The sequence below is a fragment of the Phocoena phocoena genome, chromosome 1, assembly GCF_963924675.1.
Source record: "Phocoena phocoena chromosome 1, mPhoPho1.1, whole genome shotgun sequence".
NCBI lineage: Eukaryota > Metazoa > Chordata > Mammalia > Artiodactyla > Phocoenidae > Phocoena > Phocoena phocoena.
Window position 1 is genome coordinate 76,409,659 of NC_089219.1, and position 26,633 is coordinate 76,436,291.

Sequence of the window (26,633 nt, forward strand, 5' to 3'; positions counted from 1 at the left end):
GTATTTTATTAAAAGATCTGAACTCTTCTATGATTCAGATCAGTTTTACAATAATATACAATAAAACGATTGCGTAAACTGAAGCCAAATATTTTCCCACATGTGTAACTTTGACCTTTATACAGTCAATGTTGCATAATCAGCCAACGTTGACAATGTTTAAGAGTATATATATAGAGAGAGATTAAAGGTGAAAGAAAAGCTTCTTGAACAACATTGGGGCTGGGAACAACTCAAGAGGAACAATGGGGTTATTCAGAAGTTTTGTCTTCCTCTTGGCCCTATACCTGCTGCAGGGGTCCAATACTTCCCTTGTTCGGCTGGATAACAATGGCTACGAGGGCATTATCATTGCTATAGACCCTGCTGTGCCAGAAGATGAAACACTAATTCAACAGATAAAGGTAAGAAAGAAATGGGATTTCTTCTGTTTGAACTGATGAGAAAAAATATATAGTAGTTAATAATTGCAATGGAAATTTCTCAGCACTCTAGGAAGTTTAAAAGCAGCATGGTGAAGTAAAAAACAATGCTGCAATGGGCAGTGGAAATTGAAGGTTCTAGACAGCATTCTACCCTGTCTCACCATAAGACCAAAGACAAGGCATGGGGTCTCCCTGATCCTCAGTTTCTTAATCTGTAAATTAGCAACTGGATTTATCTGTTCTTTTTTTTGGATGAAAGTTTACTTTTATTTCAGATATACTATAACGTTTTCTGAATATTTAGCATATTTCCAGGCCTACATACAACTCATTAATGTCTCTCAAACACAGTTTGCAGGGTGGTCCTCAGCACACAACTTCACTGCAGTACATCTTTACTGCTTAAATTCAGCCTCAGAAAATGTCTGTAGTACAGGGAATGTTTATAGTCCCTGTGCCATTTATTTTGACAAACACAATCTCTTTTCACACTGCAGGAGGGAAAGAAAAGGGGATCAAAGAAAGAGAATCTTTGTTTTAAGTCCGTTGCTATCAAATGTTACGAACCGAAAAGGGGAAATTACCTCCCATCCTTCTGGTGAGAAGCAGCAGCAGGGTGAACTGAACTGGGAAGACAATCGCTTGGACTTGTCTGTTCTTTAAACAGTTATTTATTGAATGCTTGCTTATGGCATGCCAGGAGAGAGAGCAGTGAAAATTTTTAAAGCTCCCAATCTCCTGCAGTATATATTATTTTCAGATGATATAGATAATAAAAACATGTCAACGTAGAGCAGGCCAACGGTAGTAAGTTGCTATGCAGTACAATAAATCAGCAAAGGGGGATAGGCAGTGTTGGCAGGACTGGGGTAGGGAGAGAATGTGGTTACTGTTTCATGCAGTGTAGTCAGGGAAGGTCTCACTGTTGATGTTACATCGGGGCGGAGGCCTGGAAGAGCCAGCTGAAAACCTGGGGGAGGGAACAGCAGGTGCAGTGGCTTGGAGGTGACAGCATGTCTGATGTGGCCAAGGAAACAACTGTGAATGAGCAGGAAGAAGGGTGGGGGAGAGCTGAAGGTGGAGAGGTAGCAGGGCCCAGACCATCGGAAAGACTTGGGCTTTTACTCTGAGTGAAATCAGAATCCATAGAAGAGAAGAGGTGTGTTCCCTTGTGCTTGTTCTGGAGTCACTCTGTCGGCAGTTTGAGGAAACTGTAGAGGGCTTTCCTTTGTCCCTTCATCCTGTATAAGCTCTGTTGCAGCATAGAGGTACAGAGGGACACTGGGTCGGAAGCTGTTGCAAGTGAGAAGTGCTGGTGACTTGGAACAGGGATATTGCGGTAGAGATCATTAATGTGGTGTGATTCTGAACATGTTCTTTGTCTGTGAGGTTATCATAAGCAAATTTGCTGATGGCTTAGTTGTGTGGGGTAGGGGAGGGGAGGAGGTAAAAATAGAAGTCACAGAAGGCTTCAAGGGTGAGAAGTAATGTTGAATAGAAGCAGGGATATTGTGGTAGAGATCATTACTGTGGTGTGATTCTGGACAAATTCTAAGAGTCTCACAGAGAAATTTGTTGATAGGTGTGTGGAGTAGAGAGGGGTGGAGGGAAAGTAGGAGACAAAAAAAACTTCAGCGGTTTTGGCCTGAACACTTGGAAAAATATAATTATCATCAATTGAGAAGTAACCTCCAACCTACTTTGGGAGCTCTCTGAAGCCCTTTCCCTAACAAGAGCTGGTCATCTGGGTCTCAGTCCTCTGCACTCTGGCTTCTGGCTGATCCCTGCCCTGAGCCTCGTCAGTTTAATGATCTCTTCAATACACTAAGAGCACACCAGACCATCTTCCAGAGAACAGGAAAGAATGTCCTGAAATTCCTGAAGAAGAATAATTTTATTGTGGTCTTATGTTAGGTCAGGAAGAATTGAGAGGAGGATCTACTTTGACATAAACAATACTGTAGACTGTGGTGGTGCCAGCAACATGAAGAGGTTGACACCGTCATCCAGCACCCAGTATTCCTCAGTTATTCAGTGGATTTGATCATGCAGAATAGATTACCAAAGAACATTTAATCCATCTATTTACTCCACTAGATAATAAGCTCTTTGGAGGAACAATTTCTCTCATTAATCATAACATTTTGGGGTTCGGGATACTAAACAATATAAGGTGATATTATTTTCAGCTTGATGGCAGAGCAAGAAGCCCTGCCTATGATCAAAAAGCTCTGCCTCTCCTATGAATTTTTCCACTACTCCACTCGCAGTGCTCCCAACCCAGCTGCCTCTGCTGGGAGGTGGGAATATAGTGAAAATCTCTTCTATGGGCCATCACCATAAACTGTTTTCCTCAGCTTGCATCAGGTAAGGCTGTTCCCTACTAGGAATTATAATAGTAATGATATCAGTGAGTTTTATGACTGCCTATGTGTACTTTATAACTAATTTCATGTTTGTGGCAACCTTAAAGGTAGGTTGTAATAGTATATTAAGGAGACAAGGAGACTGAGATTCAAAGCAGTCATATAAACTAGCCAAGGTTTAAGCCAGAGTATTAAGCTAGTATTGGAACCAAGTCTAGATGCTTCCAAAGTCCATGCCCTTTATCATATTAAGCAATTCCTTGTAATGTCAAACATAAGTATTTGACTTTTGATGTAGGATTATAGAAGACTGAAAGCTGTTAAATGTGCAGAATTAAGCCACAGTTTTGGATTGACAGGTGACAGATTTCAAATTTTGAATCAGAAACCCTACTCACCAGTCAGTTGCTTTTTGTATTAATGACTAAAGGTGAGAATTGCCTGTGTTGAATGCCTGTTCGTTTAGTCTTCTCTACCTTGGCCATCCTCACTTCTCTTTTTTCCTATAATAATAGGACATGGTGACTTCAGCATCTACTTATCTGTTTGAAGCCACAAAAAAAAGATTTTTTTTCAAAAATGTATCAATATTAATTCCAGAGAATTGGAAGAACATCACTCAGTACAAGAGGCCGAAGCATGAAAGTTACAAACACGTAAGACTCAAAAATCTTCTCTTAAAAATATTTTCTCTGCTGCTTGTCAATTTTGACTTAAATTAATCATTTCAGAGTTTTTCACACAAATGTTATCATTCCTATTCTGACGTTTTAAACACCTTTTTAAACATTTTCAGGCTGATGTTTTAGTCTCACCACCTACCATCCCAGGTAGAGATGAACCATATACCAAGCAGTTCACAGCCTGTGAAGGAAAAGGAGAATACATTCACTTCACCCCTGACTTTGTACTTGGAAAAAAACAAAATGAATTTGGACCATCAGGTAGGAATTTTGGTTAAAACAAATGTTTTGCCATGATTCCAACATGCAGCTTTATATCCATGTTCAGTATACAAGCCTTGGAGCCAGAGTCCCTAGGGTCAAATCCTGACTCCCCTACAGCTATGGGTGACCTTGGACAAGCAACCCAGCCTCTCTGTGCTTATTTCCTAAAAAATGGTGAGTAGAGGAGCTCCTATCTTATAGAAATGTTGGGAATATTAAACTAGATCATCCTTGTAATTGTACTCAGTACAGCCTCTACAGAAATTTGAACGTGGGATGGCCATAGTAAATGTTTTGCTTTAGGAACACTTTTCAGGTTTTAATTTTTCAGTTCTCCACTGCTGGATATTAATCAATCACCTGCCACCTCCATGGAAGGCAGATTCGTGGCAAGCTGAAAAGGGCCAAGATGACAGTTCCTGGCCAAGAGAAAACGCTCACAGGCTGTTAGTTGCTGATACTATTATTCAACCCATTCTTTGAACCAGATGAACTTGTCTATAAGTGATCGTTTTTACCTATGAAAATGGCAATTTCATCTGGTTCAATCTAAGAGTTAAGATCATTGTTTCAAATGAACTAAAGCACAATATTTTTCAGACGAAAACGAAAATTATTGTCAAAGGAGAGTCCAACTCATACGTCACTACTCAATGAAAGCCTTCCTGAATCTGCACACCCCAGAACCACTTCTTCCTCTTCCACTGCCCCTTCAGCGAACATTCATTAAGTCTCTTATCTCTGTCAAACAGTCAGCTAGTCATGGTCCTCAACATTGCCTGGACCCAATCCTAAAAGCTCCATCATCCTATCCCATCCCAATCTTACCTCTCCCCCATACCTTAGTCTGACCATGTTTGTTGTACTTGCCACCTCTAATCCTTTGTGCCCTTCTAGATATACTTTCTTTTCTACCTGACATATCCAGCAAAGTCTGTCATGTCAGCTACAAGTATCAATAGCACAACTCCCTCACCATTCTTATCCTTATGTTTTATTCAACTTGCCAATTGTCTGTACAGAATTTCCAGTCTTTTTTTTTTTTGACTCTTGATAATATGTTTCCAAGATTGTGAAAGGAAATTATAAACCTAATCGGTATATTTAAAAAAAACACATTTTCCAAGCTCAGTGAAGTCCTCAAATCTACTCAACAATGATTGGACTTGCCTTCTCTCCTCTTGCTTTCTCATTCCCCATAGCAGCTGTTCTAAACTTCTACCACTTTTCTTAAGATCACTAGCCAGTGTTTTACACCTCATGAGTTAACGGATGCCTTGATTGAGAAAATAGAGGTCCCTTCCTTCTTCCTTTCTACTCCCAAACTCATTTCCACCTTCATTTCCCTCCACTTCCACCTGTCTTAGAAGAGGAAGATTTTCTTCATTGTCTAAAGCCAGTGTCCCTACCGGAGTTCTTATTCTTTTCCCATACCCCTCACCTCAGCCCTTATCCCATAACTGACAGTTTCCCTCCTTCTTTCTTAGACAAGTGCTTCTGCCATAATGTGATACATGTGTTTGTGGGAAAACTCACATTCTGCAAAACAATGCCTTAAAAACAACAAGGCTTTGGGGGGAAATAAGATGAAGAAGAAACTCCTCAAAATCTATGTATTTGTAATAAAAATGATAACAAAAACAATAGGTACCTGGAAAGATCTTTTGGACCATCCAAGCAGCAGTTCAGTGTGGCTGCAAGCTGCCTCCACAGAAGATATTAAAAGTACAGACACACACAGACACATAGACACACACACACACAGACATGCTGTTGAAAGTGAGAACAGGGCTAGTAGGAACTGAGACAATGATTGAGATAGGAATGGAATTCTAAGTCAGAGGTGTTGCTTTTTTAATAAAAATTATATATAATTAAGATGTACAACATGATGATTTGCTATACATGTACATAGTGAAATGATTACTACAGTTGAGCTAATTAACATATCATCTCCTCACATAGTTACCTTTTTGTATGTGTGGTCAGATCACCTGAATTCTCTTCTTTCAGCAAACTGAGGAGGGCATGGGAGCCAGGCAACCAGTCATAAGCTACAAAGAAAGCCAGTCTGAGAGTGGACTCTTCTAAAAAAAGGAACCACAGGTTCAGGCAGATTTAAATTTTCTTAAAATTCACCAAATTCCAATCACTGTAGCTGATATGAGAGCTTTTTCCTCCCACACTGAAGGATGTATATAATTCATGTTCACTCATCTGGCCCCATTTGCCTAGGAACCTAAAAACAGTGTTTTTAAACTTTAACGTGTAGAGGAATAATTTAGGGATCTTGTTAATAAGCAGATTCTGAGTCAATAGGTCTAGAGTAAATGCAAGATTCTGCATTTCTTGTCAGCTCCCATGTGATGCTGACACTGCTGGTGCAAGGAACACATTTTGAGCAGCAATGACTTAAAGAAGAAACATGACTTCTTCATAATACTGACACTGTCCTCCAATTTTCAGCTCTTACGAGGTAATCTGAGTTGGAGAAACACACATTGTAGTGGACCAGACTATATTTCCAACTTCTACTTCTCCATATCTATTTCTGCTGAAGTTTTTCCTAAAACAAAAAATGTACTTATTTTTTCATCCTGCATTTCAAGGATGAAATTCTTTATTCTTCTATTCACCCTGAAATTCTTAGGGAAGAAAAATTTTAATTCTGACTCCCTCTTCTAACCTTATCCTAGTCAAGGATTATATCTTACTCATATGTATATTTCCTAGAATCTAGTATAGTGCTGAATATATATAATTAAAGATAATGTTTTCATTTCATTAATGCTTATATGTGCCAAGTACTATAAATTAATCACCTTATTTAGACACCCGCCCAAATTATATTTTGTCTATAGCAGTGTTTTTCAATCTTTTTCTTTCATTATCAATCTCCTACGGAGCATATATAGACATTTTTAAATTGTACCTTCGTGAAATTTTAATACCACAGATGTGTTATACGTATGTTTATGTTGTTGGTAGGAGTGAGTTTTGTAGAGCCAAAAACCACTGTAATATCTAAGACATTTTGCCCCCCAAGAACCAAAACTCAAAGTTCAATCTGTTCTGCCCATGGCATACACATAATAAACGTTTCATTGACTTAACAAATGTGGAATAGAAAATAATATGCTAAAAACTATATAATTAATAAAATGAAATGTAATTCAGTATGCTTTTTATAAACAAAAATATAAATGCTATCAGCTATTTAAAGCCTAAACATTCTGGATTTTAAAAAATTTTCTTAAAATATATGAGGGATGGATTATGTCATTTGAAGTATAATCATGTATTTGAAATATTTTCCCACAGGTAGACTGTTTGTCCATGAGTGGGCCCATCACCGCTGGGGAGTGTTTGATGAGTACAATGATGATGAGCCTTTCTACAGCGCTAAGTCAAAGAAAATTGAAGCAACAAGGCATGACTATTTAAACTGTCTTAAATTACTGCAGGCAGTAACTTCTCATTTTCCTTTGACTGATTTCTTTCAAAAGCCTTTCTTTCATTTTTGTCCCAATGCAGGTAACAGATACTACATCACAAAACAGTGCTTTTTGGTTTTTTAAGAAAATGTATCTCAAAGAAGCTGACTGTCCATTTATTTATTTATTCATTTAAAAAACTTATTTATTTATTTGGTTGTGCTGGGTCTTAGTTGCGGCAGGCGGGCTCCTTAGCTGCATCTTGCTGGCTCCTTAGTTGTGGCATGCAAACTCTTAGCTGTGGCATGCATATGGGATCTAGTTACCTGAAAAGGGTTGGAACCCAGGGCCCCTGCATTGGGAGCATGGAGTCTTAACCACTGTGCCACCAGGGAAGTCCTGAAGCTGGTTGTTCATTTAAAATACACATAACTTCAAGAGCATTTGGTAGTCAAGTTGACATATTTTTATACCTCTCTACCATAGCTGCCAGAACTCATTTTTGCTGAAGTGAGTGCTCTCTGTAAAGGGTTGTACTATGTGCTAGGAGGTCAAAATTATTTACTCTACAAAAGAATGAAAACAATAAGTAGTGGTAAATGCGGCTGAGTAGGAAATCAACCAGCTTCAAAGAGCCAAACAGAAATTTCCTGGGATTTATAATGTTCATGTTAAAATACAAATCTAACATCACAGTTAATAATGGACAATCCTCTTGATTCTGAGATCAAGAGAGCAGAATGGGTGGGGTAATAAATGTAAAATTGGGCATCATCAGCTTAATCAATCTTAGATGCCCTGCTGGGGGAGGGGACTTATCAAAAATGTACAGATTTCAGTGTAGGTCCTTCCTCAGCACCATAGCACCAAGTTTTAGGATGAGTATTTTAAAGACTATTATGTGATTACGTTTGTTTATATCATATTCCCCTAAATGTCTAAGTCTATGCATACTATTCATCATGGTTGTTAACATAGATAACACCATTATGTTTGCTGAGTTTTGGGGCAATAGAGGCACAGACATATTTAGAAGACTCCCTGAATTACTAAATAAAATCTAGTCTTTGCTTTTTTAATTTGAAATGGAATATACTGAAAAGATGAGCTACATTTCACATTCCAGCACATTTGTTACAATCACTACCACTTATGGCAAATTCCATGCAATAAAACATACGTCTAAAATCCCTCTACTATTCTTTACTGTCCTTGGCAGTATCCCAGTCTTTCCTTCTAGCCACATTTCACTTTGGATAAAAATATCCCTTGAATAATCAAAATACTTGTAGCTATGCGACATTTCATTCTCTTGAAGATAATTTCTTTGAATAAGAAATATACAAACAGCCTTAGGCTAAAGTGGTACCAAGAGTAAATGATTTCATAAGATGCCTTTTCCAGATGCCTGCAGTGCATTTACCATCACAAGGGTACTAGGAGAGATGTTTGGAAAAGGGGAGCCTACAGCCACTAGTATAAGCAGGAGAGCAGGAGATTTAATTCCAGAAGAGAACTCACCCTTTGCATAGACTGGAGATCCTACTTAAAATTTCCCTCAAAAATTTCTTGAAAAACAGATAAGTGCACTGGTAGGAACCCTGAAACTTTGCTGTCAAAATAGGATGTATGTGGTATTCAAATAAGAATAAAAACCTTGATAAAGATCATTATTGAAAACCTTGATAAGAAGACCACTTAAGGGTTTATATACATTTTAATGATTAGGTTGCCTCAAAGACTAACTGTCACACATTTTCAGGTGTTCCACAGGCATTACTGGTATAAACAGAGTGTATAAGTGTCAAGGAAACAGCTGTGTAACTAAGAGATGCAAAACTGATTCCAAGACAAAACTGTATGAAAAAGATTGTCAGTTCTTCCCTGATAAATATCAAACTGAAAAGACATCCATAATGTTTATGCAAGGTATTGATTCTGTAAGTATACCAATCATTACTTCAGACTGTATATTTATAATCAGAGGACTTGTTATCATGTTTATAAAATATCTGTTCAGGGATTAGATGTATTATTATAGAGTTCTTCGAACATTGGCTGGCACATAGTAAGCACTCATCTAGTGTCACCTATTATTATTATTATTATTGAAAATCTGCCTTACTATTATGTTTCCTCCCTGAATCATATTTCATTCAATAAACAACATTTTTAGAGAAGGTTTTTAATACTTTTCAGATTTGTAGTTGAGTTTTTAAATGCATCATATAAAAAAATAAATTCATCATATATAAAATTTCTTTTCATTTTGTTAACCTTTTAGGTCGCTGAATTCTGTAATAACAAAACCCATAACCGTGAAGCTCCAAGCCTACAAAACAAAATGTGCGATTTCAGAAGCACATGGGAGGTGATCAGCAATTCTGAGGATTTTAGAAACACAGTGGTTATGGTGGCACCACCCCCTCCGCCTGTCTTCTCATTGCTAAAGATCAGTGAAAGAATTGTGTGCTTAGTCCTTGATAAGTCTGGAAGCATGGATGTAAGTTCATGCACCCATTTTTCCTGGATGTAGGGACAGGGCAGTGACTGAATGCTTAAGGACACTCTGACTGCTACCTGCACCTGGATTCTTCTAAACTGCATGGTGGCATAAGTACCATCACTTCCTGTGATCTTGACCTCAAGAGGGGCAATGAAAATTATAATGAAAGAGAAGGATGGCAATAGAGTTAGAAGGACCTAATCCAAGAAACTGTTTTTTTCCAGAAAATGGAGAGTTTATGGAGGAGGACTTTTAGGTCCTTTAGTAAAGCTTTTGTTAGAAGATCAGAACTGGAGACTGAAATATGTAAAAGTTTCCTAACCTTGCTCCCTCTATCTACTGTAAATACTTGACAGGAATGAGGAGAGAGTGAAAGATCAACCACGAGAATTCTTAACATGGCTTTATCTTATTTGCATCACCTATATGAATGACCTCCTTATGCTCAAAGACACAGACAAAAAGCATCACCATAAAGAAGATAGGACCAGATTCAGCCATTCATTCCTTCTACCCTCATTAAGTGAATGGTACTAGGCTTTAGGAATAGAGATCCATATCCTTGAACAGTTCATAGTTGAAGAGACAAAATTCTCTCTCTTCCGCATCATGAGTTAACTCATACTTACCTTACCCTTCAAAATTTGATGTAGGTACCCGCTTTGTCCAGGACATGGGCCGGTCTTCCAGGCTGGGTTAAGGGCCCTTCAGCAGATCTTCCACAATGACCTGTACAAACCTCTTTTACTATATATTATATTGAAACTACACATTTCTCTCCTACTATATACTGTGAACTCCTCTAGGGCTTGAAATCATGTTCTCTAGGAACCAGGCTCCCTAGGACTTGAAGCAGTCTTATTCATCTTTGTATCCCTTTTGTCTAGAATAGGGTTTATCACATGTAGGCACTCAATAAATAGTTGTTGAAACGAATGGACTACAAATGAGCAGATGTAATGTGATAAGGTACCCAGAAGGATGGCACATTTGAGGCAGAACAGAGCATGCTGAAGATCAGGAATAATGTATTCAACAAATGGGGGTTGGGTGGTAGTGGAAAGGGCAGAGGATGATACAGCTGGGTGAAATAATCCACAATAGCACAGGGTTTCTGAAAGAGCATCAGAGTGGTAGATACCAGCACACAGAAGTGTTCTAGGAAGTGTCGCTGGGGAGAGGTGAGGTTCTTAATTGGAAGAAGATGAGCAGCCTCCTCTAGACAGGGTGCAGGCAGAGCCACGTTTAAAGGTAAAGCAAAGTGGTAGAGAAAACCTGCTAAGATGTGGATGTAAAAAAAGTTCTTCACCATGATTTCGTTCCGGGGAGTTCAGAGGGAAATTTGGGCATGTGTTAGGAAGAAGTACCACAGGTCAATTGGTATTCAGGGACTGAAAAAGGACAAACACATGGAAAGGTATATATCCTGGGTATTCACCTAGGATATAAGGATATGAGTCCTAACGGGTTACCAAAGAACCAATCCCAGTTAATCCCTAGTGGAAATGTGGTGGGGAGAGGTTAGGAGCAGAAGAGGAAATGGGTGGGGTAGGAATGGGGTCTCTCAGAATTTAGAGTAAGTTTCATCTTTTGGGTAGTCTGGTGGCCAGTGGATGGAGAGATTTCAGTTTCTAGCTGGAGTCCATGATTGTCTGATTTGAAACTGTGGGACCTGGGGAGGAGTTTCATCTTGATACAACTGGAACAGAGGATCCCAGGAGTAATTAAGCAGTCTCTAAGATGTCATCACCCCCCCAGCTCCAGCCCAACGCCCACCCTACTCTACACCTCTAATTTAGGTTCTTAGAAGCCAAGAATCAGCTCTGGTTAAAAGCCTGGGTTCCTTACTATACTATACATATGTATTACATAATAAAACTGTATTTTTTAATTTTATCAATTGAAAAAATGTTTTCTTTAATAACATCAACTACTATTGACATAAAATCTTTAAAAACAAATTCTATTCACTCATTTTATGTGATCTGCTATTATTTTCCAGTCAAAAATTACTTGGTTGTTTTTCCTAACCTTTTTTATTCAGAGTTCTAATCGCCTAAATCGAATGAATCAAGCAGCAAGACATTTCCTGCTTCAGACCATTGAAAATGGATCCTGGGTGGGGATGGTGCACTTTGACAGTCGTGCCGACATCAAAAGTAATCTAATCCAAATAATAAGCAGCAATGAAAGAAGACAGCTCTTGAACAGTTTACCTACAGTTGCTAGTGGAGGAACTTCCATCTGCAGTGGAATTAGATCAGGATTTCAGGTAAAAATTGTACTTCAAATATAGTTTGCTTACTATTAGGACATTTTTATGTTAAGTGCTGCTTCACATACTTGCTCCCTAATTTTAACATAACTAATACTAAGAAGCATAGAACTAATCACATAGAAAAAATCACTTGTCCATATTTTAATGGATCAGTAAATCAATGAGTAAAGTAATGGGTAAATAAATGACCATTAAAATTCCACTGGAGTATAAGCCCAATGAGGTCAGAGACTTTGTCTTATTACCATGCAGTAGTCAATGCTCAATTAATGTTAATTAAATAAATAAGAGTTCTTGAGCAGCAAGAGTCATCAAATTTTAAGGCAAAGAAGCAAGTCAGATGGTATGATTCCACTTCAGGCCAATCTTCATTTTAGTTTCTGTGATGTTCAGTTAGGGAAACTAATGTTTATCTGTCAAAGTTCCAGATGTAGCAGGAACTGTTAGTCATACTTAGGGTAAGGAATACTGGTCAGAACATGAGTTTTGACATCAGAGTACTGGCTCTGCTACTTACAAGCCATGTGATCTAGGCAGAGTTTTCAGTCTCTTTGGATTCTCAATGCCTTATCTATAAAATACAGGAAAATAAGAATGCCTATCTCATAGGATTATTATGAGCAAAATGATACATGTTCATACTTAGAACAACATTTATTATATTACATAGTGAACATATAATTCACAATAATTATTATGAATCTTATTTTTATACAAATGGTCATCTTGAACTCACAATTAATATCATTTGTGTCATTTTCCTTCTTAGAAATCCTGTCCCCTCACAGTCTATAAAATTAAGTCTGAATTTCTCAGTCTGATGTTATTTAAAAGCTTCTCAGCCTCTGATAAACCTGCCCTCACCTCTCTTGCCAGTATTTTCTCAGTTCCTCCTTCCCAATGCTCTATGCTCCAACCAACTTACTCTACACATTGTTCTCCAAGCCCACTATGTACAAACAGCCTCCATATATTTGCCCATGTAATCCCTCTGCCTAAAATGCTTCTTTTCCATCTTTGCATGTTAAAATTGTACCAATTCTTCAAAATCCTTGCTCCTTTATGTAGCTTTTCCTGCTACTCCCAACTCTATTGAATATCCCTTTTATAAATAGAATAGCATTTTTAGCATAGCTTTCTACCATGAAGTCTGGGTTCAAACTCCAATGATCACTTATCAGCTTTCTGACCCTAAGCCTGACCCTTCACCTCACTAGCCTTCAATTACCTCATCAATAGGGTAATGAAAGCTAGCACGTAGGGTTGTTCATGTTTAATTTATTCAACATATTGTAGGGAGCAGGGAGTAAACATAACATATTTTAATTAATTCAACACATATTTATTTATGTAAGAAGCAAATCTTGCATGTTAATTCAGTGGGGAACAGATAATACATAGATAAATCAATCAATTAATTTATTTTAAAAACAATAATTGAAGGTTGTCGAGATAGTGTTGTGAAGGGACCAAACAAAGGTAATGCGATTAAGTAACAGGGAAAAGAGGGGCACAGCCTACTTTAGGTAGAGAGGCCATTGAGGCGCTTTCTGAAGGGTGATGGTTAAGCTAAGATTTGAAAGATGAGAAGGAGCCAGTGGTTCAGGCGGAAAGGAAAGGGCAAAGTCCCTTGGGAAAAAGTGAAAAAAACTAAATTATTCTAAGAAATGATAGAAGCTATTGGCACTGGAATTTGGCAAATGAAGGGGTATGAAATATGATTGCCAGGTAGACAATGGTTAGATCCTTCAAATCCTCAAAAAATATAAGAGGTTTGTATTTTAAACACAACAGAAGGCTTTCAAGTATCAGAGACTGATAATTAATTCATGTTTTAGGAAGATGACTCTGGTTGCCTGATTTAAAATAAAATGTAGGGAGTAAGAGTGGTAGTAGGGTAGTAATCTAGGGACAGGTTGGGAGTTTGGAGTTGGATTAAATTACACAATGTGTAAAACACATTTAACACTTAGCAAATTTCAGTAAATGGTAGCACTATTATATTGTTTCTCTTTACTGAATATATTAGTTGTGTATTTGTCACTCTTCTCTATATTTCCTCAGCTTATCACCCAAATCTCAATAAATATCTTTAAATTTAATTCTTTCCATGAATGCAAAAAACCATGTAGTTCCTGCTGAATCCCCAGGAACCAGTACAGTGAATAAACTAATACAAGAAAGGGAGATGTGAAGGACAGAGAACCATGCTTAATGTCTGAATCTTCATCTTGTTCTCGACTGTGTAGGGGGAATGTGGTGGGGATGCTGTATAAATGCTGTAATGTATCAACGCATTTCCTATATTTTAGTTTGGTTCCTGCATATCACACCATATTTCACATATATTATAAAACGTACATAATAGTCATTCTTTGCCTCAAAACATGCAAAATTTGAAATGAGACTGGTCACTTTGTCCCCTGCCACCAGCATTATTAAGAATTTCTACATTCTAAACCCTCCTTTGTAAATCTACACACACCTCCACTGCAAGTTCATGAAAGCCACTGATAACCTGTCATTTTTTCCCTCTTGGACTGGACACAAGTTCTCAAAATGGTGTGTCAAGAAGCCATTACCAATAAAGCTGTCAAAGAAGAAATACGGTTGCTATCCTGGGATAAATTCTCTTTCTTTCTTATAGGTGTCTAGATTCAAAACTCTCAGTCGGTTCAAGCCACAGATAGAACACAATCTCAATAAGTCATGTATTCTCTTACACCACCAATATGCTTAGTTTTTTGCTTGTGACTATGAGAGGTAAAATCAAAATTATATAACAAGATCTCTAACCTTGACCTGCTTAGAACTTTCCATATCTTTTCTTTATAAGCATACTGAGGGTTCCCTAATTTGGAGTCATTAACTTTTTTAAAAATGTTGAGGTAAACTCTTAATGCATCTAGCTGCATATACAACAGACTTTATACACCGAAGGCCTGTCAGAGGACGCGCTGGTCAAAGAAAACAGAAAAATATTTAATGCCACATTCTGCCATTATATTTTTGGTGTCTAGTTGTCCTGAGTTCCCCAGACTGAGATGTCATAGTCATTTAACCCAAGTAGGATTTTCCACACCCCTGCTCCCACACAAACGTCATCTGAGCAAACATTCCCTACAGCAGGTAGACAGAAAATATAAAGTCATGTTTAAGTTCCCCTAGCAGTTGTTGACTGCAGATCCTATGATTTTAAAAAAGAAGCTATCTCCTCTTTCCTGCACACTTTATTTTCTATGTCCATTTGATCTAGGAACACCTGTAATAATGCTCTGATTATATTTGTAGGTAATTAGAAAGAAATACTCCCAAATAGATGGATCTGAAATAGTGCTGCTGACTGATGGGGAGGATAGCTCTGCAAACACCTGTATTGATGAAGTGAAACAAAGTGGGGCCATAATTCACTTTATTGCTCTGGGACCAAATGCCGATAAAGCAGTCATAAAGATGAGCAATGTAACAGGTAAAATATGACATACATTCTAGTCCTTTGATAACAATGCATAAATGTAGAGGCTGACAATTTGACAACTTCTCTTAAGCTCCTGCTATGCAGGTGCTGTGCTAGGAGCCTGGGACTAGATTAACTCTGGTTTAACACCAGACCTGATCTCAAGGTGCTCACAGTCATGCTGGCAGGAGAGACAAATAAAAGTAGTAATCAGATAGCATAATCAGATAACATTTTTCCATAACAGGAGACATACATAGGAGTCAAGCACTATGTGGACAGAGGGAGCCATTGATTTTCCCAGGGTTGAACAGAGTCAGGGAAAGAAGGCATGAGAGACAAGGTGACATTGGAGCTGGACATTTATCAAGTTGTTTGCTTTCTCTGGAAGAAAAAGTGATGAGAGGGAAAAAAATCATGTTGGGATGACAATGCAAGCCACATTGAGGGACAGTGGGAAATACATGAGACCAGAGTCTAGACTGGAGGTTAAGGAATAGCTCAGGCTGTATAAATATAATAACAAGGTTTCTGATTAAATATACAATAGCTATTATCTTAGATACAGAGACATGTAATGAAAATGGACTACATGTTTTCAGTGTCTTCTTAAACATAGTAGAGAACACAATTTATAACGTTATGAATATCAATTATTGCATTGAATTGACCTCTAAGGCTACCAAACATATACTTGTTCTTTAATACTTAATTGTACAAACTCCCATCATTTCAAAGTACTTTTACGGCCATTGTAAAATATTTCTGTCCCAAGTATTCCCCCCAAAGTAGTGCCTTTTTTGGACTTGTCTCTATTGTTTACCATTTTTTTAATCTCCTCATTGCCAACTATTGTCAGAATATCTCAATATGAAAGCTCTTTAACTTTTCTAATTTTCTGATTCTGATCCACTCTGGCTGGAAAACTTGAAAGCTTACATTGTTAGAACTGTATCTTAAATGATAATTAAAGTGAATAATTCTCCTAAAAGGTTATGTGAACTCTGTGAGCTTTAGTACATGAAATTGTAACATTTTTTCATATTCTTTGATTATTTCATGCATTTAAGCCAGGAAGATTTCTATAAGTGGGGTTTAAAGGTAGCTTACCTCCCAGTTATGACATTTTTAAGTTAACATTTCAGAGTTAAGCATTACACCTATCTGATTTTGGTCTATTTTAACAATACAAACTGAAACTATGGTTTTGTTTACCCGATATCTAATTAATCACTAAAATGTGAAAATATTTATTTTCTGGAAAGCAACCGAGTTAATGTATTTACCCCTTAGGAGGAGAACATTTTTATGCTTCAGATGAAGCCCAGAACAATGGCCTCATTGATGCTTTCGCAGCCCTTGCATCAGGAAACACCGATGCCTCCCAGCAATCTCTTCAGGTCAGAGTTCCCAGTCCTTGGGTTTTTATGTCTGCATTTAGCCATAACCAAGACAAATAATTTGGTTGTTATAAGTTTTGAGTTCTATATCTTTCTCAAATAAAATTTTAATTAAAAAAATCAATCTGAAATAGAAATTATCCTTTAGATATGACCAAATTAAGTGTTGAAGTATTGAAATAGCAGGTGTATTTTTTTTCCTTTCCCCATGGGGTTTGGTTAAGGGATAACATCAAAACCTAATGCTGTTAAATTTTCCACCAAAAATAGACTTTGTCTAATAGTATAGCATCCGTTTTTCTATGAATGCATTAAAAATACCTCATGGGCTTCCCTGGTGGCACAGTGGTTAAGAGTCCGCCTGCCGATGCAGGGGACGCGGGTTCGTGCCCCGGTCTGGGAAGATCCCACATGCCGCGGAGCGGCTGGGCCCATGAGCCATGGCCGCTTGGCCTGCGTGTCTGGAGCCTGTGCTCCACAACGGGAGAGGCCACAACAGTGAGAGGCCCGTGTACTGCAAAAAAAAACCCAAAAAACAAAAAAACCCTCATGCTTCCAAGATTTACCCAACCTTCACTGCTATGAAATATATTTAATTTAGATAAATGAACTCAAGAATGTGGATTGGAAATGGAAGGATTATATCTTGGAAATAAATTTGTCAGGAGAAAGAGAGTGAATAATCAGAGCATATCTACAAGTCTAGGGCTTCTCTTACCTCTTAAAGCACTTTTTTCACTGTCTTTTTATGTTATTCACCTCTCTTCTCTTTGTTTGCCTCAACTCTGTTTCTCTTCTGTGTTTCAATAACACCACCGTTTTCTGTTACTTACATTTAAAAACTTGGAGTAAATTGATTCTTCTTTGTTCATGCCCCATGAAAAATGTTAACAGAGCCTGTTTACTTCAAAATATAATTTACAAAATTCTGTTTCTCTCCACATCCATTCCCACTACGTCTATATCATGTCACTTTATGCCAAGTCATCCATCTACCATCTTCCAATTCACCTCATTGCCTACTTTAAAACTTGACATATTCATCTAAACCTATTTTCCTCTACTCTCCAACAATGAGGAGGACAGAAGTATAGGATGTAAGGTTAGGATAATATTGCAGATTGGTTTGGAGATCTGGTTTGCAGTTCAGCCTGAACCCAAATTAAGAACAGGTCTGATATCTAGCTTGGCAGTGTACAAAGAATAAACTGAAGGAGAATAAAGCTCATTTCTGAGGGTTTCAGTCTTGTTGACAGAGAATGATGACACAATTGTCTACAATTGACAAATAAGGTGAGAGAACTAATTTTGAGGATATCATTTTATGCTTGTTCTGTGTGGATGATGGTATATCAGAGTGGAATATACCAAAAGAACTTTAAAATATAAGAGCAGAAATTGGGAAATCAGCTGCAAATGAGACATTTGCGTGCAGGAAGTGCTCAAAGTTTGGGGGATGGACTTTTTAAACAGTATGAAAGGGGGAGGAGTAAAGTTTTGTTCCCCTCACTTGAAATGCCTATAGGTTCTTAAATAGAGAAATAACAAAAAGAAAACAAATTTTTGAACGGTTAATCTGGATTGACATACATGATGGGTAAATCTTGGAAGAAAATAGTGACAAGGTAGAGGTATGTTATCTGAGTGGATGGAAACTTGGATTTGGATGGTGGAGCTGGAATACAGAGAAAAGTTTGCATCCCTCTCTTTAATTAGTTATTTTGCTATGTAGGCAAGGTCTAATAACTTTCCTAGACTTTCCTGATGGGGAGGCTTAAAAAGTTATTTACATTCACATTTAACTCAATAATATTTGTCCTCTCAAAGACATGTCCATTTAACATAGGACTAAGATATTTGTCATGGCCATCGTGTTTCAATGGTAGAATTCATATCCTTCTATCAGCATGGGTGTGAAGGTATCTGCAGTTTAGGACTGTGATGGAGTAGAAGTGACATTTCCCATCATTCCTGAAATGACATATCTGAAGGAAGTACCTTCTTGGTCAGTGGATAAAGTTGGCTCTCCTTGACTGAGAGTTGTCCACAAAGACTTGAAAAACTTTCCTTTAAGCCCCTCTTAGAGAAAGGTCCTATCTTTCACTTCTTCTCTCCTCAGGATTTCAGACTCCATAGACATCAGTTTGCCCTCTTTCCACTCTTATTGGGCATGATTACTGTCCAATGTTAATGCTCTATAGTGTGTGAAAAATTATTTCAAGATTTCACATCAGAAAAATATCTCTGTTTGTCTCATTATTTGCTAGTTCTGATTTTCTCTCTTGAACTCCACCACTTACTGTGTCTCCTCTACTCAAACACTCTAGCCACCAGCATTATTTTATTTTAGGTTATCAAGAAAATGGTAAACTGAAGGCAACACACACACACACACACACACACACACACAGCTCATCTTCTCAGAGGTAGTTGTACCCTTTAATGCTAAATCCTAGGGTGGGTGTTTGCCAAGACAACTGGGAAAATAATAACAGGGCCATATCTCCAGCTGTAAACCCCATTCTCCTGCTCTAATGCTTTTATTATACCCTGTGCTGTCCTCAGTCCCTATATTTCCACACTTTCTGACTGACAACAGTCACATCCCAATCAGCTTTCAGAGAGATCACAAGCCTAAGGTGGTATGCCATATTTAAGTTTGTTCTCAGGGCAGAAATTTTAAAATATGTAAAAAAGCATAAAATTACCCTCCTCTCCAGTCATTAATTTTTTGATATATTTAAACAGCTTGAAAGTAAGGGATTAAAACTCGACAGTACTGACTGGATGAACGGCACTGTAATAATTGATAGCACTGTGGGAAAGGACACATTCTTTCTCATCACATGGAACCAACAGCTTCCCGTTATTTCTCTCTTGGATCCCACTGGAAACTCAGTGGGAAATTTCACAGTGGATCAACCTTCCAAAACGGCCTATCTCAGTATTCCAGGAACTACAAAGGTAAACAATTAACTTTTGGACTTCCTCGCAAATTTATTCTACAGGTGAAAATACATTGTTTAATATCATAAATATGGGTGCCAATACTTGTATCATTTCAAAATTAAGATAAAATAGAATGTACTTTCTATGCCTGTATGGTCCTGAAACTTTTGGTGATAGGAAAAAGAAAGAACTTACACATTAGGAGGAAGGAAGAGAAGGGAAAAAATTAGGTAGGCTAAGAATAACTTTGAGGAGGCAATGTAGTAAGAGTCTGTGCAGCTTGCTGTGTAGATAGCTACAGAGCCATTTCTTAGTACTACCAGATCATAGAATCTGTGGACTTTGAGATCAAAGGATAAGGTCAAGGCAAACTTTCCAAAGCTTATTTTTACAGAGATTTCATAAATTTTGGACATCAGGCATTATAATAGTCAGGATGTCCTATCCAAACTGCCTCAACTCTCATCATTTTACCCTCAAAACCCCCAAAATTCTCAAAACCCTGTTTATTCTGCAACACACTTATACAATTTATTTTAGAGTTAGATAATGGAAACAGAAAATAACTTGCTCTTGGACACTTACTCCATTTCCATTGAATTTTTAGGTGGGTGTTTGGACTTACAGTCTTCAAGCAAATGCAAAAGAGGAGACATTAACTATAACAGTAAATTCTCGAGCGGCAAATTCTTCTGTGCCTCCAATCACAGTGAATGCTAAAATGAATAAAGATACAAACAGCTTCCCCAGCCCAATGATTGTTTATGCAGAAATTCTACAAGGGTATATACCCATTCTTGGAGCCAATGTGACTGCTTTCATTGAATCGAATACTGGGAAAACAGAAGTTTTGGAACTTTTGGATAATGGTGCAGGTAATTCACAGGTTTCTCTGAACAAGCCTATATTTTCATAACTCAGGATGTGTTATGTCCCTGCGGCAGTGTGGGGCAGAGGGATAGGCACCAGAAGAATTGATGCAGATTTTGGATGAACAGCTGGACCAGCATGAAATTCTATCCAGGTAACATCTACAGAGTTATTTGCAAGTGTCTTACACATGGTAAACACTCAATGAATTTTATTTACTGTCATTATTGTTTGTCATCTAGACAACCAATGTTTACCAACAGATAGGAAAGTCTCATTGGAGAGATTGAGGACTGAATCAAGAATTCTTAATAAGTGTTTCTAAGGGGCATATAATCAAGAAAGGCTGGTGAGAGACAGTGAAACTCAAGCAGTAGTATGAAATTAAGTAGAATTTGGGCCCTTGGCAGGGAGAGGGTGACAGGCAAGAGTAATTCCCAACAGCTAGATAAAAGTTCACATATACTCTCAGGAACTGAGACACAAGGGAAGGTAGATCTGCCATAACAGAGGAGGGAACATCACTGGAGCATCATCAGATACCAGATCTGACTGGGAGAAAACAAAATAGAGTGTTGGTCATGCTCTATCTCCTTGGTCTATGTGGGTGAGTGGTACTTAAAGACCTTTTTCCCAGACTCTGAAATATTCTGGGAACTGAAACTTCTTTTGACAGATCATTTAGTAAAGAAATTACCGCATCAGTAAACTTCTAAATTGTCAGAATTTTCTATCAACTTCTTTTCAGTATAATTAAATCAGTCAATTTATAATCCTACCATCAACTAGAGTTGGCCCTGTGAAAAATCTAGAAGGCAAAATTGTTCCTTGGTTCACCTCAGTGTCTTCATCTAATATGATAATATTTTCCTAAACTGTCCAGTGACTCTTTCCTTTTCTCCAACCCCTTCCATGCTACATTAAAACTCGTGTATCTTGTTTCATTTCTCAGGTGAAACCCAATGACTACTTAACTAATTTGGGACACCTTTACCTAAGAAGGTATTGGTGATTAACAATGACTTAGAGCAGGGGTTCTCAAACTTCAGCATGAAAGGGAATCACCTGAAGGGCTTGTTAAAACAGAATACGAATGTTGGAGCCTTCCCTAGGAGTGCAAATTAAGAAATTTGCATTCCTAATATGATCCAGAGAAATGCAGATGCTATTGGTCCAAGGACCTCATTTTAAGAACCTCTCTCCTAGAGTCATAACCTCCCTGAGAAATGTGTTTGCAATTTAACAAATAACTCTAGTACCGGTGATATGAAGAAATATCCTTATGATACAGTATTCCTGAGCTCCCCCAAATGTTTGTTCTAATAATAGATGGATTTTCCACTGTTAGACCAGAAAGTTAATGGATCATAGTGTAAGAGGTAAGGATTAAAAATAAAAAGGAGAGCCTAGAGATAAACCCACGCACATATGGTCACCTTATCTTTGACAAAGGAGGCAAGAATATACAATGGAGAAAGAACAGCCTCTTCAATAAGTGGTGCTGGGAAAACTGGACAGCTACATGTAAAAGAATGAAATTAGAATACTTCCTAACACCATATACAAAAATAAACTCAAAATGTATTAAAGACCTAAGTGTAAGGCCAGACACTATAAAACTCTCAGAGGAAAACATAGGCAGAACACTCTATGACATAAGTCACAACAAGATCCTTTTTGACCCACCTCCTAGAGTAATGGAAATAAAAACAAAAATAAACAAATGAGATCTACTGAAACTTAAAAGCTTTTGCACAGCAAAGGAAACCATAAACAAGATGAAAAGACAACCCTCAGAATGGGAGAAAATATTTGCAAGCGAAGCAACTGACAAAGGATTAATCTCCAAAATTATACAAGCAGCTCATGCAGCTCAATATCAAAAAACCCAAACAACCCAATCCAAAAATGGGTGGAAGACCTAAATAGACATTTCTGCAAAGAAGATATACAGATTACCAACAAACACATGAAAGGATACTCAACATCACTAATCGTTAGAGAAATGCAAATCAAAACCACAATGAGGTATCACCTCACACTGGTCAGAATGGCCATCAAAAAATCTACAAACAGGGCTTCCCAGGTGGTGCAGTGGTTGAGAGTCCGCCTGCCGATGCGGGAGCCGCAGGTTCGTGCCCCGGTCCGGGAGGATCCCACGTGCCATGGGGCGGGTGGGCTCGTGGGCCATGGCCCCTGGGCCTGCGCGTCCGGAGCCTGTGCTCCGCAATGGGAGAGGCCACAGCAGTGAGAGGCCCACATACCACAAAAAAAAAAAAAAAAAAAAAAAACTACAAACAATAAATGCTGGAGAGAGTGTGGAGAAAAGAGAACCCTCTTGCAGTGTTGGTGGGAATGTAAATTGATACAACCACTATGGAGAACAGTATGGGGGTTCCTTAAAAAACTAAAAATAGAACTACCACATGACCCAGCAATTCCACTACTGGGCATATACCCTGAGAAAACCATAATTCAAAAAGACACATGCACCCCAACATTCTTTGCAGCACTATTTACAATAGCCAGGACAGGGAAGCAACCTAAGTGCCCATCGACAGATGAATGGATAAAGATGTGGCACATATATACAATGGAATATTACTCAGCCATAAAAAGGAACGAAATTGAGTTATTTGTAGTGAGGTGGATGGACCTAGAGTCTGTCATACAGAGTGAAGTAGGTCAGAAAGAGAAAAACAAATACCGTATGCTAACACATATATATGGAATCTAAAGGGAAAAAAATGGTTCTGAAAAACCTAGGGGCAGGACAGGAATAAAGATGCAGATGTAGAGAATGGATTTGAGGGCACAAGCTGGGATGAAGTGAGAGAGTAGCATGGACATATATACACTACCAAATGTAAAATAGATAGCTAGTGGGAAGCAGTCACATAGCACAGGGAGATCAACTCGGTGCTTTGTGACCACCTAGAGGGGTGGGATAGGGAGGGTGGGAGGGACGCACAAGAGGGAAGGGATATGGGGATATACGTATTCATTATAGCTGATTCACTTTTTTATATAGCGGAAACTAACACAACATTGTAAAGCAATTATACTCCAATAAAGATGTAAAAAAATCTTTTAAAATTAATGAATTAGCTAAGGAAATCTTGACATAAAAAATAAAATAAAAATAAAAATGAGTGTTTGAAGATAAGTCAAAATAGGTAATTTGTATGTGACTGGAGTGATAATTAAATCTTATGCAAAGACAATTTTTCTTTAGTGGGGATCCTTGTGTGTATACACACACACACACACACACACACACACACACAAAGTAACACAAGGATATCAATTCAACATGATACTAGTTGGCAGAGCAAAATGGAAATATTCCCCAAGGGGTCAATGACAGAATAGGGAGCCCAATCAAGGCAATATGCTTATAAAGGCCATATGCTTGGTTTAGAAAATGCATAAATTTCTCTTTTTCTTTACAGTAGTAATTTATTCTTTCACTTCTATAATAAGGTGCTGATTCTTTTAAGAATGATGGAGTCTACTCCAGATATTTTACAACTTATAAAGAAAATGGCAGATATAGCTTGAAAGTACGGGCTCATGGAGGAGAAAATGCTGTCGTGCGAAACTTATGGCATCCACTGAATAGAGCTGCATATATACCAGGCTGGGTAGTGGATGGTGAGTACCTCATAATATTATTCAAGCTGTCACTGAAACCCAGTGACGGCTTGAATAATTGTGAGTTGATATGATTAAGGCTGCAAATAGTTTACAACTTCAGAGTATAGCTTTTCCCATTTCTGGAATGAAGTTCTCAGTCATACTACAGTGTGCCTCCAAATTAACGTAAGGTTTGGTACAGTGTCTGGCATCTTGATAAATGTCACCCATTATTATATTAGTTTGGAGCATCTTACCTATATCAACAATAATATGCCACATTTTCAGTTCAGGATGAAGCAAACAGGCTAATGGGTTATGTACCTAAGTACAAACCAGTGGTAGAATTTATCCTTCCGATTACATATGCTGTTAAAAGATATGTGAGTAAACATTTATTTGGAAAGTTTTTACTGAGTCAAAAGGAAAAATGTGTAGAGGAAGGTGATGATAAGGATTAAAAATGCATTTTTGTTAGCTTTCTTTTGTTTTGTCGCTTGTGACTTTTAGGGGCTTTCTGTTGGCAACTGGAATATAACCCGAAGTATTATTCCCTAACACTTGCAACAGGGAGGAAGTAAGGAACCCGGCACAAGTGGTTGGGAGGGAACCAGTAGTAATTTCCCCAGGTTTATTCCCATCTTGAAGATAATTTGAGAAATAAAGCATTTCCTTTTTTTTTTAAAGGCATATGTTGAATTATATAACAATATACCCATTCAGTGCAGCCTTAATGCCAAAGCCATTTATTTATCCAGTTCTACCCTACAATACTCTGGTCAGGATACTAATGAAAGAATTCTTCCACCAATTGCATGCTTATGACTTTGTCACCAAAATTAGTAAAATGTAACTGTGTATATGGGAAAAAAAGGGAAAGATGTGGGATAGGAAATACAATTTGTTGAGTTCTGAAAATATTAGTGCAGATTTGCCCATTAAATACCAGGAATTTTTAATGCAGGGAACATTAAAGGGAATCCACCAAGACCTGAAATTGATGAGAACACTCAGACAAACTTGGAGAGTTTCACCAGAATAGCATCTGGAGGTGCATTTGTGGTTTCAGATGTTCCAAATCTTCCCTCCTCAATTGATGTCTTCCCACCAAGTCAAATCACAGACCTTAAGGCCACATCAGATGAGGATGAGATCAGTCTAACATGGACAGCACCAGGAGATGATTTTGATGTTGGAAAAGGTAAGGACGAAGTGTCATGCAGTGTTGATTAAGTGAAAGTTGCTTGTTGCAAAAGCCAGGGTGTAAGGTTGTGTGAGAGGAAAACAATTTATAATTAATAGCTCAGCAAAGTATTAATTTTATAATCTCATGTTTTGAATCATCAAATGTGACACATTTCAACCTGCTATCACTTTTCATAAAGAAGGTAGCATTTGGCAGAGTTTAAAAATCAGAATTCAGCTTTTATGGAAAAATAAATAAGGCTTTGGATATGAGTATAAGCTTGGCATGACTAAATGACATCTTTGAGGAGAATGAATAAAAAGAAATTTAATATGGTATGCTCTAGTTTCTAAACTATATGTAACTTTTTTTTTTTCTTAGTTCGAAAGTATATCATAAGAATAAGTGGAAGTGTCCTGGATCTAAGGGATAATTTTGATGATGCGCTGCAAGTGAACACTACTTATCTGTTACCAAATGAGGCCAACTCCAAGGAAACCTTTACATTCAAACCAGGAAATATCTCAGAAGAAAATGCAACCCACATATTCATTGCCATTCAAAGTGTGGATAAAAGCAATTTGACATCAAGGGTATCTAACATTGCACAAGTAGCTTTGTTTGTTCCTCCAGCAGACGACATACCTGATGAAATTCATCCAGATCCTACTACTGATAAAAATCCCCCTAAGTCCGGACTCAGCATTTCTACTTTGGTGGTGTTAGTGGTTGGCACTGTGATAATTGTCAGTCTGATTTTGAGTATCACCATTTGTGCCTTAAGCAGGAAAAGAAATTCTAGCAGACCTAGAACAGGGTTTTAAAAAACATCAACGACAAAAGTAAAGGATGTTTCTCAATTTTTTAATTTATCATGTGTGATCATGAACTCATACAAATAATTTTAAGAGTTTTAGAAGGGATAGTTTGACTACATATAAACATGAAGAGGTGTCTGAAAAACTGTGAATCAGTATTAAATTAAATAATTTTATTTATTCATTGTTTTATCACAAAAGGTGATAAAGATCCTTTTTCATATTCATACCTGGCTGTATATTATCTGACACAAAAATTCTCTATAAAAATTCAAATTTCATCAAGAAGTTAAAACTGTCTATTGGAGTGGTCAAAATGCAAGTGTAAGAAGACAAATAAACAATATTTGAGAAAAATGAA

At 37.7% G+C, this 26,633-nt stretch overlaps 1 protein-coding gene across 1 annotated transcript; it reads left to right on the plus strand.

Moving 5' to 3' along the window:
* The first annotated feature begins 202 nt into the window (after nucleotides 1–202).
* On the plus strand, nucleotides 203–26,633 carry LOC136133364 (calcium-activated chloride channel regulator 4-like). The gene is made up of 14 exons (XM_065890599.1): nucleotides 203–404; nucleotides 3,307–3,447; nucleotides 3,588–3,735; nucleotides 7,060–7,168; nucleotides 8,935–9,112; nucleotides 9,457–9,675; nucleotides 11,723–11,950; nucleotides 15,248–15,425; nucleotides 16,707–16,813; nucleotides 19,562–19,777; nucleotides 20,370–20,637; nucleotides 24,116–24,286; nucleotides 25,233–25,469; nucleotides 25,836–26,633. The coding sequence occupies exons 1-14, from the start codon at nucleotides 246–248 to the stop codon at nucleotides 26,276–26,278; spliced, it is 2,802 nt and encodes a 933-aa protein (XP_065746671.1). The 5' UTR covers nucleotides 203–245; the 3' UTR covers nucleotides 26,279–26,633.

Coding starts and splice junctions, on each gene's coding strand:
- LOC136133364 (XM_065890599.1), top strand. CDS start 246: ATGGGGTTATTCAGAAGTTTTGTCTTCCTCTTGGCCCTATACCTGCTG. Junction 405..3,306: donor CACTAATTCAACAGATAAAG/GTAAGAAAGAAA, acceptor CTATAATAATAG/GACATGGTGACTTCAGCATC. Junction 11,951..15,247: donor GAATTAGATCAGGATTTCAG/GTAAAAATTGTA, acceptor TTATATTTGTAG/GTAATTAGAAAGAAATACTC.